Raw genomic sequence first — 14583 nt, 5'->3', positions numbered from 1 at the left:
GTTTAAGATAAAACTGAATCTTTACTGTGTTCATTTTAGCAAGTTCTGGAGTGCATGCTATTTCTAAAAATGAGTGGGTTTTTTTTGTAATAATGCTTCTGTTAGGTCAAGAAGGGACATAGATGATCTGTTAGATGTTTGATTCCACTGACCTGTTTGAAAAATCTTGATCATCCTTTGTTTTCAGGTGCCTGAACTCTGTCTGGCCATAAATGAACTGTCCAATCATCCCCACAACCTTCTGTGGTTGGTACAGCTGGTCCCTAACTGGACATCACGTGGAAGGTATTGAAAAGTGAGAACTAAACACTAAGAAAAATGTATGTTTACATTAATGAAATACTTTTAGGTCCTTTATTTCCTTTCATCATTCCTTGAATGCTAGATCAGTCTTTTATTTCATATTCAGCTATGGGAAAAGACATTGATAGCCTGATTCTGATTAACTCAGATCACTTTGTGATACTCTTGATTTTTAATTTTAGCTTATCTGATAACAATATAGATGACATATACTATGAAAATGAATTCAGTTAGAATATTTTTACTTTGGTAAAAAAAAGAAAATTCCAGCAACAAAATAGATTTTTTAACAGTAAATCAGCAGAGTCAAAGATAAAGGCCTTTAATGATGTGTCTGAGCTTCAGACAGCTCTAACTTTGTGTACCAATATTTTACATGAAAATTTTACTGTTCTAGTAAGACTTATATGTTCTTATATAGCCTTCTCTTGAAACATTAGCTATGTTTCCAATTAGAAGAACTTCTTTTGACTCATTCATTTGCTTCTTAAGCAGTATTGATTAAATACATTCTAAATACTTTAAAATTCTAATTTCAGGCAACTGAGGCAGTGCCTCAGCCTAGTGATTATTTCAAAGCTTTTGGATGAGAAACATGAAGATATCCCTAATGCAAATAATCTGCAGGTATAAACAACATTTTTGTTTTCTTTTAATAAATGGGAAAAGTGTAGAGAAAATTGATGGATCCTATGTCAGAAGGCCTGGGGTTAATGCTTAACTCTCAGGCATAGTACTATTCATGTAATCTTTTTTTTTTTAAACATACTTTATTATTTATTTATTATTTTTTTTTTTTTCAATGGAGGTACTGGGGATTGAACCCAGGACCTCGTGCATGCTAAGCATGCACTCTACTACTGAGCTATACTTCACTCCCCACTATTCGTGTAGCCTTTAGAATGAGACCCAGTTTCTTCATATGTAAAATGGAGATGGTATCACACCCTCTACCTCATAGGGTGGTTGTGGACAATTAGAAGAATATATAAAAAGGACTGGAAAAGTCATAGTGTGTTACATAAATATGACATTATTTATTAGTTCACCTTGTCAACATTAATGATTTTATCACAAGATTGAAAATTGCAGAACTATTACACATTAATTGCGTCTTGTACCTATTTTAATATTAAATAGTCTAAGTTATAGAGCTTAAATGTGGTTTCCCTTCAGTATTTGTTCAGTAGTAAATATATCACATATTTATGACTGTGTATAAACATGTCCTATGGAAACTCCACTCTGAGAAGTCTTATAAGCTTTTTACAAACATTAATAGCACTATTGGGGCTTTTCATAGTTGAATTTGAAAACTCAACATAGAACCTGATCTAGATGCGGTACTCTTGTTTGAATTGCAACTCAGTACAAGATACTCTGCTAAGTCCTAGGGTTAAAAAAAAATGAATAAGGTAGAGGGACTCAGCCCTTGAAAACATAATCTAGTAGTTGAAACAGAATTAACCAACCATTGTGGTACAGTGTAGCAAGAACAGTAATGGAAGTATGCGCAAGGTTCTGTGGGACAGAGATTGAAAGAGACAGCTGATTTCTACATTAGTAGAGTTGAGGTAGATTAGATTCTAGATTTTTGGGGGAACACACCAGAGCCACCAGTGTAATTAGCAAATAGCTCTCAGCCTTTTCAGTAATAACTACTGTTATCAAAAGAAAATTCTTTTCAGAATTCAGTGACTTCTCAAGGGAAGGAGATTCAACTTTGCTGACTTTCAAATAATATCTCAGAGAAAGTACTCCCTTTGACCTCTATTGTAATGCCATTTGGTCTCCTCCTTAAGCTCTTATCCTCAATTACAAGTACTAAATCTTTAATTTAAAATCCCTTTTAAGCAATTGAGGACTTTTAAGTAAAGAAGAAATAGATATCGTTGAACTATAAGAAGCTAAAGGGGCAAAATCAGAGAAGGCAAAATGAACAGAGGACACACTGAAAAAAAAAATAGCCTAAGAAAAAGCAACTGTATTGCTTAATATTGTTCAAGGTCTCCTCTTTCTTTTGATAGGTATCAGTCTTACATCGCTATCTTGTACAAATGAAGCCTTCTGATTTATTGAAGAAAATGGTCTCAAAGAAAAGGGCTGAACAGCCAAATGGCACTATCGATGATAATCTTCATTTGGAACTTGAAAAGCAGGTATCCAGGGCTAGATCATCTCAAAAGAGTACTTATGAACATAACCAATGACAGCTTCCTAACCATAGACAGATAGCATAGGCATTTCTGGGTTTAGACTAGATATATTATAGCAAACAAAATTATATAGTGAATGATATTTTTATTTATTACTGTCATGAAATTCTTCAATTAACTAGAGAACTGAGATAAAAGGATGGTTGTTGGTAATTTAATACTGGGAATATTTTTTGTAGCCCTTTTCTTGTGCATTCATGAAGTGGTAAAAGGAATGCACTTGAGTTAGAAATCAGAAAGCCTGGGTTAAATGCTTGACTTTTCCTTACTTACCAGCTCAGTTAACTTTAGCAAATCCCTAATCTTTCCTGGGAAGTTCTCCTAATGTACAAACTGGGATGACATCTGTGCTGGTTAATTCATGGGTGTTCATTTTATTCATTTCTCTAACAGGCTTATTATTTGACCTACATTCTACTTCATTTAGTTGGTGAAGTTAGTTGTTCTCATTCTTTTTCTTCTGGACAGCGGGTAGGTACTGTTCAGTGTTTTTTTGTCTTTAATAAGTGTCACTATTGTTGGAATGAATTAACATTCTTTGTACAGAAGAAAACTTAATATAATAACTTTAATCAAGTTAACTTTGGATTCGCTCCAGAAATCTCAGCATACACTGGAAAGAGAAGTAATAATAACCTTGCACTTATATCATTGACAAGAATTATTTGTCTACAAATGTTAGTTCTGCTTATTGGAGTTGAACTTAGCATCATTACTTGGCAACAGTATAAGACATTAATAAGATATCAAGATCACCAAAACCAAATGGGATAATAACTCTTAGCTGGTTTCTTCCCATCTTGTCTCCCACTCCACTTTTTTCATTAGAAATAATGTTTGCCTTCAAAGTTAAACTGATGGTAAGTCATGCTACTTCAGATACGCATTTCTGAATTAATCTCCCTATGTTAAGATTTTCATTTTGAGTGATTTTATTCTTCCTATACTATCATGTAACTCCTGCGGAAAATTCTGATTTAATTTTTCATATTTCACACCTTAAGTAATCCAACCCCTGTTTAAAACTTTGTATCTCCACAGGCATTATCAAAAGAACAAAAGACTGGTTCATGTGTTTTTATAAATCCTCTTGTGCATAGAACTATGTTTACTCTCCCGATTGGAACCTGATAATAGTATATCTATAATGTTGTTATACTTTACTCTTTATACTTTTTAATTTTTTTTCTGATTAGAAAACAATTATTGCTTTAAAATTTGATTATTATAAAACCATATATCACAACATTGTAAACTGACTATACTTCAGTAAAAATATATTAAAAATGAATAAATAAAACTAAAAATGAGCATTCTTGGGGGAAAAAAACCATGTAAGGTAGAAAGTGAGAGACTATAACCCATTGCCATCCTGTAAATTTCTCCATAATTTATACATATACTAACATAATTATTTTAACAAAAATGGAGTCATGCTATTCATATTACTTGCAGCTTGTCTGTTTTCCTACTTTAAATTAAGCACTTCTGTCTAATAACTATAGTATCTCAAAACCTTTATTGACCTCTATTGATGAGCATTACATTTTTTTTGCAGTTATACATAGTGCTATCATGAACCTATGCAAGTATTTCTATAGGGTAAATCTCCTAGAAGTAGAAATGCTAGATCAAAGATTATAAATTTTTCAAATTTTTATTATTTTTAAATAGCTGTTACCATATTTCCCTCCCAAAAAGTGTCCATTTACATTCTTACCTTAGTATATTCAACCTTAATATACATATGAGAGTGACTGTTTTAGACTGTGCACTTCTAAAACTTAAGGCACTTAATTTTTCAAGGAACTACTATTAAAGCTTGTTTTGTTCTTAGAGAAGAAAATTGGTTAGCTGTTACTTGACTTTGACTATTTCATTAGAGAATGTGTTAATGAAAGGACTCTAAATTTCTGAGCACTACATCACGATCTAAACTCTAGGGTTGATTTTCATTAATGTGCCTTAATACATAGCAAAACAACCTTTATTTTTTGTGTGTATTTTTTTTGCATTAACTAGCAGTAAACCATCCATAGTCTTATTGTTCTGGCAGTTACTACTTTTTATCGCTATGACTGCTATTATGTTGGATAGTTAACATCAGAAATTACTAAGGTAGATATTTAAATGATTGTTAATTGTTCTTGATACATAATCTCTTTGTTAATTTGTAATGCTCCAGAGTTTTTTTCACCCCTTGCATTTTTTTTTATACAGAAACACTTTGTACACCTCTGTGGGGCTTTGGAAAAGCATGTTAAGTGTGATATTAGGGAAGATGCAAGACTATTTTATAGAACTAAGGTATGTATTTTTCTTACTGGGTTTGTTTTTTTTTTTTAACCTTGGTTTCATTAATATTTGAGTAAGAGAAGCATATAAGCCTCTGAAAAAGAACATAAAAGATTAGAAATATGACTTTCTCCTTTAACAACAGTAATCAGCTTCTACTAAGTACTTCTGGCTAGATTGAAAGTGTAAGGGGAAAAAATCTCAAGGCAAATATATTTTTCACTTTACTATACTTTCTGTTCTAAAACTCCTGACACCTAAAGAGAAAAATTCTTCTAGTATTTATGAAACTTCTCAGTCTTTTTTCCCATTGTACATATTAAGACTTTTATGCTTGAGCTAGCTTTAAGGATTAAAACATTGTTTAAATATATAAGTTTTAAAACAGTGGTTATAAAATTTTGTGATGGTTGAAATTTGTTTTATTCATAGAGAAGAAATAGGTTAACTGTTACTCTTTGAATATTCCATTAGAGAATGTGTTAAAGGAAGGACTCTTCAAATCTCAGTCCTTCATCACCTAGTCTGAGCTCTAGGATGGAAATAATTCAGCAGTAAGCTTGCTAATAAGCTTTTTTCTTAAAGGTTTAGTATATTCAAAGACAAGCTAGATAGAAAAGCTGAATATATGAGTATGGAGTTAGGAAAGAAACTTCAGTATTAAAAAAATTTTTTGACATGTTTTCCTGAAACAATAAACTTAAACACTTTAAAAAAATTTTTTTCTTCTGAGGATTTTTTTTATTCCAAATCATCTTTTTGCTTTTGCAATGTAAAGCTGGTTCTTTCTTGCCATTGGTGTCTGAATAGTCATTGAATGTGAAGTTTCAGCATTGTAACTTTATATTTTACATTAATTAGCTGTAAAGAGTAGCCATTTCAACAGTGCCCATTCAGATTTAGTATCAGTATTTATTTTTAATAGATTTAAGTTAATTACAAAAATGAGCAACTAATGAAGTTGTATCAGATTGCACATTTTCAAATACATGTAGAGGATGGCTCTTTGCCTTAGAGTGTAAAGCATAGTTTCAGAAGCACATTCTTTTGAACATTGGCTAGAGTTACTGGCCCATAGACCTTGGTGGTAGTAGCTACTGCTGACAGACATGCTAAAAAGGAGACCACCCAAGGTTTTTGTTTCTTAAAGCCAAGAGCTGGGCGTAGATTGGTGCAAAGGTTCCTCTTACTTAGAGCGGAGAATGACACAGAGGTCTATGGAAATTGCTTCAGGAGATGGTCCTGCTGAAATAAATGAATTACATCCCTCTCCACAAGCCTCTAGTAGAAAAGGTGGTGATTGTTTTGGAAAAACTGAACTCTTACGTGGGAAAAAAAGCAGACCTTGGAACTTACTTTATAAATTTAAAGCAACTGTAAAATTCATGACTTGTTTAAATTATTTTGTCAAGCAATTATGTTCAAGAACTAATTGAGAATCTCTAGTGTGGTAGGAAAGTTTGAGTTTCACACACAGACTTGCAAAACCTCCGAATGTAGGAATAGACTGAGTATTTAAAGAGGAGTCATAGTGCGGTCCATCTTTGAACAACACAGGTTTGAGTTCTAATTCTGTCCAGACTGTTTCAACTTCCTGCCCTTGGGTTAGTCATTTATCAGTTCCTTTGTTTTTGAGGCAGAGAGAGCAGTATGAGGATTTTTCTACTGTGCAGGGGGTTGGCAACCCTAGCTCCCACGTTGTTCAAAAGTGAACTGTACTTTGAATAAATCTAGAGAGGCTTAACAGTGAATTTTGGACCTCCTGATAATGTGGAAAGGAACAAATGACAACCATTTTTTGTGGCCTTGAGTTTTTCAAATGAAACTTGGGAGGCAGAGAACAGCCAGAGTCTTGTGTCCTGTGATAAAGCCCACTCTTCAGTTTCTCTATCTGGGTGTTCAAAAGTTAGCAAGTTGAAAATATGTATCTTGAAAGCAGAAAATATGTTTTTCTGGAATATCTTTAGAAACTAATGGGAAAATGGAGTCCTAAGCATTCAGTATTTTGGATATTATGATGAAGGAAGTTCTTAGTAATCACTATGACTTGATTACTCACCCAGAAGATGAGTAGTTTATTTTCTCTTTCTTGACAAAAAATTAAATTGAGTTGTTGGGTGTGGGTCTGTCACAGCTGTCAGGTCTTTTATATCAAACATTAAATTGATTTAGGTGAGGATGTTTTGATCTGATCCCTTTTCCCTTTCTTGATATTTTTAAGGTAAAAGACTTGGTTGCCAGGATACATGGAAAATGGCAGGAAATAATCCAGAACTGTCGGCCTACTCAGGTGTTATTTTATTAAATGACTTTATTTATTCTTAATGGTTTTACTAAATGATATTTCTTCATATTGTTCAAAAAAGTATGACAGAGCACTTGCTTCTAGGTATCTTAAGATAAACTAAAAACTCAGTGTACTTTGTGTATATTTTTAAATTTTTGTTTGCTTTATATTCATTAATTTATTTCCAGAAGTGGTTGCCCTCATTTTAAAATGTTACATTGCATCAAATGGAGGTTATTTCATATGGAGCAGGTTTCTTAATATTGAGATAAAGTTCACATATCATACATTTCATCCAGTTAAAGTGTACAGTGGTTTTTAGCATATGCACAGTGTTGTACACCATCACCACAGTCTAACATTAGAATATTTTTGTCATTCCAAAAAGAAATCCCATACCTATTAGCAATCACCCCTCATTTCCCAACCACCTGCACACCCATCCCCACTCCCCACAAGCCTGAGGCAATCCTAGGCAAGCACTGATTATTTTCTGCCTGTATAGATTTGCCTATTCTTCACATTTTATATAAACGGAATGATTTACCATGTGGTCTTTCATGACTGGCTTTTTTTGTGTAATATGTTAAGTAAATTCATGTTGTAGCATTATATGTCCATTCTGTTGCCTAACAATAATCTATAGTATGGATATATCACATTTTGTGTGTCCACTTATTAAATGGACATTTGAGTTCTTTCCACTTCCTGGCTGTTATAATATGCTTCCATGAACATTGTGTACAGGTTTTGATGTGAACATGTTTTCAAATGAGAACATCTTGGGCATATACCTGGAAGAGGGATTGTTTGGTCCTGTGATAACTCTGTGTTAAATGTTTTGAGGAACTGCCAGACTGTTTTCCAAAGTAGCTGCAATGTTTTACATTTCCACCAGAATGTATGATATTTCTAATTTTTCCACATTTCTTGCCAACACTTGTTATTATCTGTCTTTTTCACTCTAGCCATAGTAGGGTGTCAAAGTGGAACGTCATTGTGGTTTTAATTTGCATTTCCCTGATGACTAAATGATGTTGAGCATCTTTTTATGTGCTTATTGGCCATTCCTATAGCTTCTTTGAAGAAATGTCTATTCAGATCCTTTGCCCATTTTTTAATTGGGTTTCTTACCTTTTTATTATGAATTGTAAGAATTCTTCATATGTTCTAAATACAAGTCCCTCATTAGGTATATAATTTACATATATTTTTTCCCCACTCTGTATGTTGTCTTTTCATTGTTTTGATGGTATTATTCGTAGAACAGGAGCTTTTTATTATGGTAAAGTCCAGTTTTATCTTTTTTTTTTCCTTTTGTCACTTACACTTTTGGTGCTATATCTAAGGAGACTTTGCTTAAGAGGGGCATTGTTTAAACACTTGCTGTTAAGTTTGCCATCCTGCTTGTTTACAAACTAGCTAATGTGGGATTGTGCAAAATGCTTCTCAAATTTTAATGTACATAAGCATCAACTGGGAACTTGTTGAAATGCAGCTTTTGATTCAGTGGGTCTGGAGTGGAACCTGAGATATTATGCATTTCTAACAGATTCTCAGATTGATGCCATTGATCAATGGCATCCAGGGACCATACTTTCTGTAGATATGGCCAAGAAGTTGCTTGTATTTTATATCAGAGTAACAGGAACACTGAAGATTAGTTAGGAAGAGCAATCTCACTGTTTTACGACATTTTGACTCTTTTGCTATTGATATTCATAAGATATTCATGCCCTTTTAAAGAAGTCTTTGCGAAATTTTAATACTTCGTTGTTCTTGCTGTTTTAGTTTCTAACCTCAATAGACTTTTTTTAGGCCAGCCATCTTTGCTGATGTAACATTAAAACAAAAGAATTTAATATCAAAACTTTGTATTAATCTGCTTAGCATTTTACTTAATCTTCTTAAATATGTCCTTCCATATGTGTGTGTTGGTGAAGAAAATATCTTGTACTTACTTACAGTTCTTTTAATTGTTAGACCATAATATGTGAAACTTAAATCTGATTACCATAAATTTTCAGAGAAATATATAATATCAAGATTTTATTACTTTCATTATCAAAGCCGATTGTGTGATGATTAGTAGTTTTATAAGGATTAATAAATAATCTCATGTTCCTTTATCCTGTTTTCCCCCCACCCCTTTTCTAGGGGCAGCTTCATGACTTCTGGGTACCAGATTCTTAACAGGAGGTGCAGCAGCAAAATTATGAACCAAGAGAAATTCAATAAGAGCCTTTCCTAAAGAAGTAGAAAAGATTACTGCAGAATCCAGTGGAATGCTAAGAAAATGTGCAGTAAATGTGCTACTTGAATATCTTGTATGAAGCTGATAATGAAGAAATTGCCATTTCTGAAGCAGATATGAAGTGTGATCTGCTTAATTAAGGCAACTGGCCTTTTAGAAGAGCAGAATCCTATAACAAGAGGGGAGAGGTAGAAGCAGCTAACAGTTGCATGTCTGACTTGCCCCTATTAACTCCTCTTGTTAAATGTAAGCCAGTTGTCTTTTGTTTTGTTTTTGTTTTTGCGGCACTTGGATAATCAAAGGAAGTATGTAAGAAAGGGTTTGGACCAACTTTGAGGAGTTGGACATGGAAACAAAGATCAAGTTGCAGTTTGGTTTAATTTTCCCTCTTGGTTATTTTAGGAGTCAAAGGGAAAGCTTAGAACTGAGTTTACTGACATAAAAGATAGATCTCTTCTGTAACTTCTGTAAACCACTGGGAGGTTTCAATCCATGCAGTTTTCTTCACTATTCAAGATTATAAATCTGTTAGGTTTTTAAAATACATTTAAACAAACATTTGAGAAACAGAAGTTTGGTATATTGTCAGATCCCTTTAAGGGGAAGAGTTTAAGCTAAAAAACAGTGGTTCTGTTTTTATTCCAAAACATACATTTGCAGTTTGTTTTGGATTTCTTTTAAGTGCATATATATTTTTTTTTAATACTGGTTAAATTTTAGAATCTTGGCTAAATCTCAGAATTCTGCCCCTTGGTAGCCATATTACAGAAATCTATATTGTAAAAACTTAAAGATCTGAACAAGTTCCCAAAAACCTTACTTTCATGAGTATATAACCTTGGCAGAGACCTGAATGGTGTTTATTCTTTGGTACACTACGCACGCGTGTGTGTGTGTGTGTGTGTGTGTGTGTGCGCACGCGCGCGTGTGTGCTTGTATTTTAAAGTTGTTGCACTTGAAAACCACAGCTGCTCTAAATTCTTAAACACTGGAAAGCCATCCTTTGGTTTAAATGGTGGAGAGTTAGAAGTGCACATGCTGGTCTTAGCCCAGGGGCCTTTTGAAACCTTTGGTAGTAATAGCCTCTTACTAGCTAACTGAAAAATTCTTTTGTTGACTGAGCGTCTCTTTTAGGAGGGTTTGTTTCTTGAAAGATAATGCCAGCTTTGTTTTTCTTTCTTTCTTTCAATATTGACTTAGGTGACACTGCTCTCCTGAGCGCTCTACTGCCTCTAGTTGTGGGGAGAAGGATAATGGAGGGGGAGGGAATTGGACTTGATGTTTATGATTTGAGAGGGAAGAAAACAAATTTTGAAAAATAGCTTTCTACCTCTAAATAGAGGCTTAGGAGTAAAAAAGCATTTTATCTTAAACTTATCATTTTAAATAGTATCAGTAACTTTTGAGCCCATGTCAAGCATTGAGCAGTTAGAGATTTTATAGGGAAGACTAAGTTAATCCAGTTCCCAAGAACCCGAGCTGAATGAGGCTTCAAGAGTCAGACCAACAAAAGTTATATTCTGTGTTGAGTTTACTGGTAAGAATATTATTATCTTGATACTACCTCTCAAGGGTATTGTTAGAAAATGCCACTTACGGTTAATGAGATAGATACAAAGAGTTATATTTGACAGAAGCTTGAAACTCTGGCATCTATCTGCCCAACAATGGGGGGCTTTCACTCTCTGTAATTTAATACTTTGTAGATACATTATTTGTGTGTAATTTTATAAGTGTTCATATTTTTCTCATTTTGCATTGTGTAAAGTGTACAAAATCTCAAAGTATAAAATACTGCTTATATTGCTTGTAATTATAGTGTGTAAATATTTTCTAATCGTGTACATTGATGGGGGGACAAGTGGGATATTCAGGTTTTTTTTTTTAAGTGACCCTTTTGTATTGCAATTTCAACAGATAACTGCCCATCAAATTTAAAACCACTTTGTTACACTTTTATTTAGCAGTTCCAATAAGAAAAGTCTATTTTTAATTGTCTTTCTCCATTAGAGAAAAATTACTTCATCTGTCCCTTTAAAATAAATGGCCAAACATCAGTTTGGACCCTTGTATTTATGACTTTGGTAGATGTCTGTAGTCTCCAGGTCATATTCCAGCCAGTATTTGCATTGGGGTTCTCATGAAAAATGTTTGTGATTCTCTTGAGCACAAGCAGCCCATGGTTTTTCTCCCAAATCAAGTATTATCCTTCTCCCTCTTGAGTCCCCATGCTTTGTCTCCCTCATGCTGCTGTTGCCCAGTGAATGGGATAGTAGTGGGGGAGAGTATGTTCATTGCACAGAGAATGTCAGGCCACTTTTGGGACTTGGCAAACAAAGCTTGCACTGAGTGGTGGTGTGTTTGGCAGTATTAACTGTGCCAAAAATCACCTTGTCTAATTTTCTGGATATGTATGTCAAACTTATTACCCTTATTGCAAGCTGAAAATCAAGGTACTTGTGTTTATGCTTTTGTGTGTAACTGTTTGCCTTTTCTAAACTGCTTTCGTTGTTATCCTAAAATATAATTCTGTTGGTTGTATCATGTCAAGTGAAGAGGCTCTCCATGCACAAAATGCATCTATGTAGCAGTAAACAGCATTACTACATTTTCTGTCTATATCTCCTGATGGCAGTGGTGCCTTTGTCACCTTTTGGAAGGTTGGCATTTTGTTTTTGTTTTGAAATAGAAGTAATAGCTTGCTTTTGACTTCACAAAATCTCCCCCAGATGTAAAAGATAGAAAATGGTGTGTTGTCATCCAGGCTCAGTTGGAGTATTTGCATTTTTATTTCTGTCAAAACAAATATAGTTGTTGGGGACTGGCCAGTAAGACTGTGTGGAGTCTTTAAACCAAGAGTAATTTTGAAATTAAAAAAAAAAGAAATTTAAGAGGTGACCCATTAACAAGTGACTGAGTTAGAGAATTAGGGAAGGACTATCCTGGTTTGTCTCTAGGGAGGCAAGATTAGGGTACAGTGGCTGGGCGTGTGGAGCATGATCTGCAGTTGTTATTTCTTACTTGTTAACGGTGTTGGTGCACCTCATTATTTGTGTGTTTGTTTTCCCTGGGCGGTCCTGTCAGCCAGTTAATCCACCAGCTCTTAGGCAGTTTACAGGTAAAGTAAATGCAGATTTCTTTTTTCTTTCCTTTTTTTTTTTTTTTAAGATTTTATACTACATCTTGTTTAAAGTCCTATGAATGTATGTGTCTGTTATTAAAATGGCTTTTTCTCAGTTTGAACATGTGTTTGGTAATATTTGGGAGTGGGGGTGATTGAGTATCTGGAACGTCCTGTTTCTTCCCTTGCCCCATCCCCTAGTTTTTACACTGATTTCTTCCTTTCTTCTTCTTGAGTTGGATTCTCCAGTCAGTTTTTTAGCTTGATTTCTCCGGTCAGTTTTTTTGCTTGATGTCTCCTGTTTTTGGAATACATTAAGCCATACTGGTCCACAGCTGACTTTTATATAACCCAATTAATAATTTGCTGTATACTTTGCAGTTAGGAATTCAGTAATCTCATTCTCACATTACCTTATTCAGTGTGTCCATTCAATAACTATTGAGTACCTACTACATGGCAAACACCCTTTTTAGGATTCAGTAGTGAACCACACACACAGCTCATGAATCTTACCTTCTGAAATCCAGGTGAAAAGAGTTTCTGTTATAAGGCAAAAGAAACTGGAAAAGAATACCCTTGGCCTGGCTTCCTTGTTCTACAAATCAGGGCAAAGAAAGGGGAAGCCATACAGTGCAGAGGCAGAGCTTAGAACTACCTCCAACCTGCCTGGCAGATACAGCTCTTGATATGACCCTTGAGGGGAGACATAGGTTGATACCTCCTCACAGGAGAAACTGTTCTTATGAACTCATAGATGGACTAGGCATGGTTGCCAGAGGCCTCGGATTCTAGAACCATGCCAGTATTTCCTTCTCCCTTCTGACAGGCTGATTAGAAAGAGGCTGACCTCCTGTGAGCACTTTTCTCCAACTGTGGGGTGGAGGGATGGGGAGTGATAGCCTAGGCAAAAGCAGAGACAATGCCTTAAGTACTTACTGGGAGGTGTGCGGTGCAGCCTTGTACAAGTTAAGGACCTTGACCTTACCCTTAGTCCTGATCTCAGATCCCAGGTTCACTGTTTGATCTTTGGCAAGTTGACTTCTCTGAGCCTTAGCTTCTTCATTTCTTAAAAGGAATACTAATGGTGTCTACCTCAGGGTTAGTGAGCTAATGCATGAAAAGTGCTTAGCAAAGTGCTTGACATATAGCAAGAATGCAATAAATGCTAACTTATTTAGCTCTTCTCAGATGACAGTTAAAATTGATCTTGGCATTTTGGGGTTCACTGACATCCGAGCAAACCATATTTCTTAAAATTGTAGTGTCTTTAAAAAAAAAATTGTGTCTATGCATTCTGATACAGGAAGCTCCAGTGGCTTCTCAGTCCAGCTCCATCTCTGCTGGAAAAAAAAAAATTGTAACTTTTTAAAAAATCCAGCATGCTAAAGCTGAGAAAGGGGTGGTGGGTGGTGATTTTCCATCATTTGCAGGCATGTTCTGACACTCCCTTCTCCTTGCTAACCATTCCCCAGGCTGGAGTCAAGAGAGGGCAAACCAGAAGGCCCAGCTTTGGGTCTGACTCCAAGACGACTGACTGGGAGGAAAACTTAACAGGCAAAACAGGCTTTTGAGGCATAGTGAAACAGTGAGACTACAGCATTGCTGCACTTGTGACAGTCCCTACTGAAGGAGCACCTCAGCTATATATGTGGCCAAAATAAAGATCACGTCACCCAAAGGGAGAGTGCTGGGCAGACGAGGTGAGATGGCAAAGCAGGAACAGAAATGCTGCGGGCCTCAGCAAACAGGAAGCAGGTCAACTTGACTAGGCCAGAGTTCTCTTGCCTCAGGGAACCTCTGCTCAAGTTTCAGGATTTCATACCTACCCCCTTCACCTAGGATCCCTGCTACAGTGAGTAAATCCTCTTTGCAAAGCCTGGAGCCAAATGTATGTAGGTAGCTGAGGACAACCAGCTCTGCCCTCTGCCACTTTCTTACAGCAGAGTTGGGGAGAATAGCCTAGCAAAAACAAAACTCATATTTGTGTTCTGTGTTTGTGAAGTACACCAGAAGGTTTTCAAATGGGATCCTCTCAGCCACCCTATAAAACAGCCAGGGTAGTGACTTGAAGGATAAGTAACAACCTGCATGAAGAATGACTGCC

The 14583-nt window shown here is 35.3% G+C and overlaps 1 protein-coding gene across 2 annotated transcripts in view; it reads left to right on the top strand.

Annotated features, from left to right (window-relative positions):
- SLF2 (SMC5-SMC6 complex localization factor 2) overlaps positions 1 to 12598 on the top strand; it is a 39974-nt gene extending 27376 nt beyond the window's left edge. For both annotated transcript variants that reach the window (XM_045507372.2, XM_010971034.3), the window contains exons 14-20: positions 188 to 285; positions 843 to 930; positions 2331 to 2462; positions 2913 to 2990; positions 4740 to 4826; positions 7036 to 7104; positions 9259 to 12598. In XM_045507372.2, the coding sequence (XP_045363328.2) occupies positions 188 to 285; positions 843 to 930; positions 2331 to 2462; positions 2913 to 2990; positions 4740 to 4826; positions 7036 to 7104; positions 9259 to 9294 (588 nt within the window). In that variant the 3' untranslated portion in view covers positions 9295 to 12598. The remainder of the gene's footprint in view (positions 1 to 187; positions 286 to 842; positions 931 to 2330; positions 2463 to 2912; positions 2991 to 4739; positions 4827 to 7035; positions 7105 to 9258) is intronic.
- Positions 12599 to 14583: the final 1985 nt, after the last annotated feature.

This window comes from Camelus bactrianus, chromosome 11, assembly GCF_048773025.1.
Source record: "Camelus bactrianus isolate YW-2024 breed Bactrian camel chromosome 11, ASM4877302v1, whole genome shotgun sequence".
NCBI lineage: Eukaryota > Metazoa > Chordata > Mammalia > Artiodactyla > Camelidae > Camelus > Camelus bactrianus.
The sequence above is the reverse complement of the archived record's forward strand: the minus strand, read 5'-3'. Positions and strand labels throughout refer to the sequence as shown.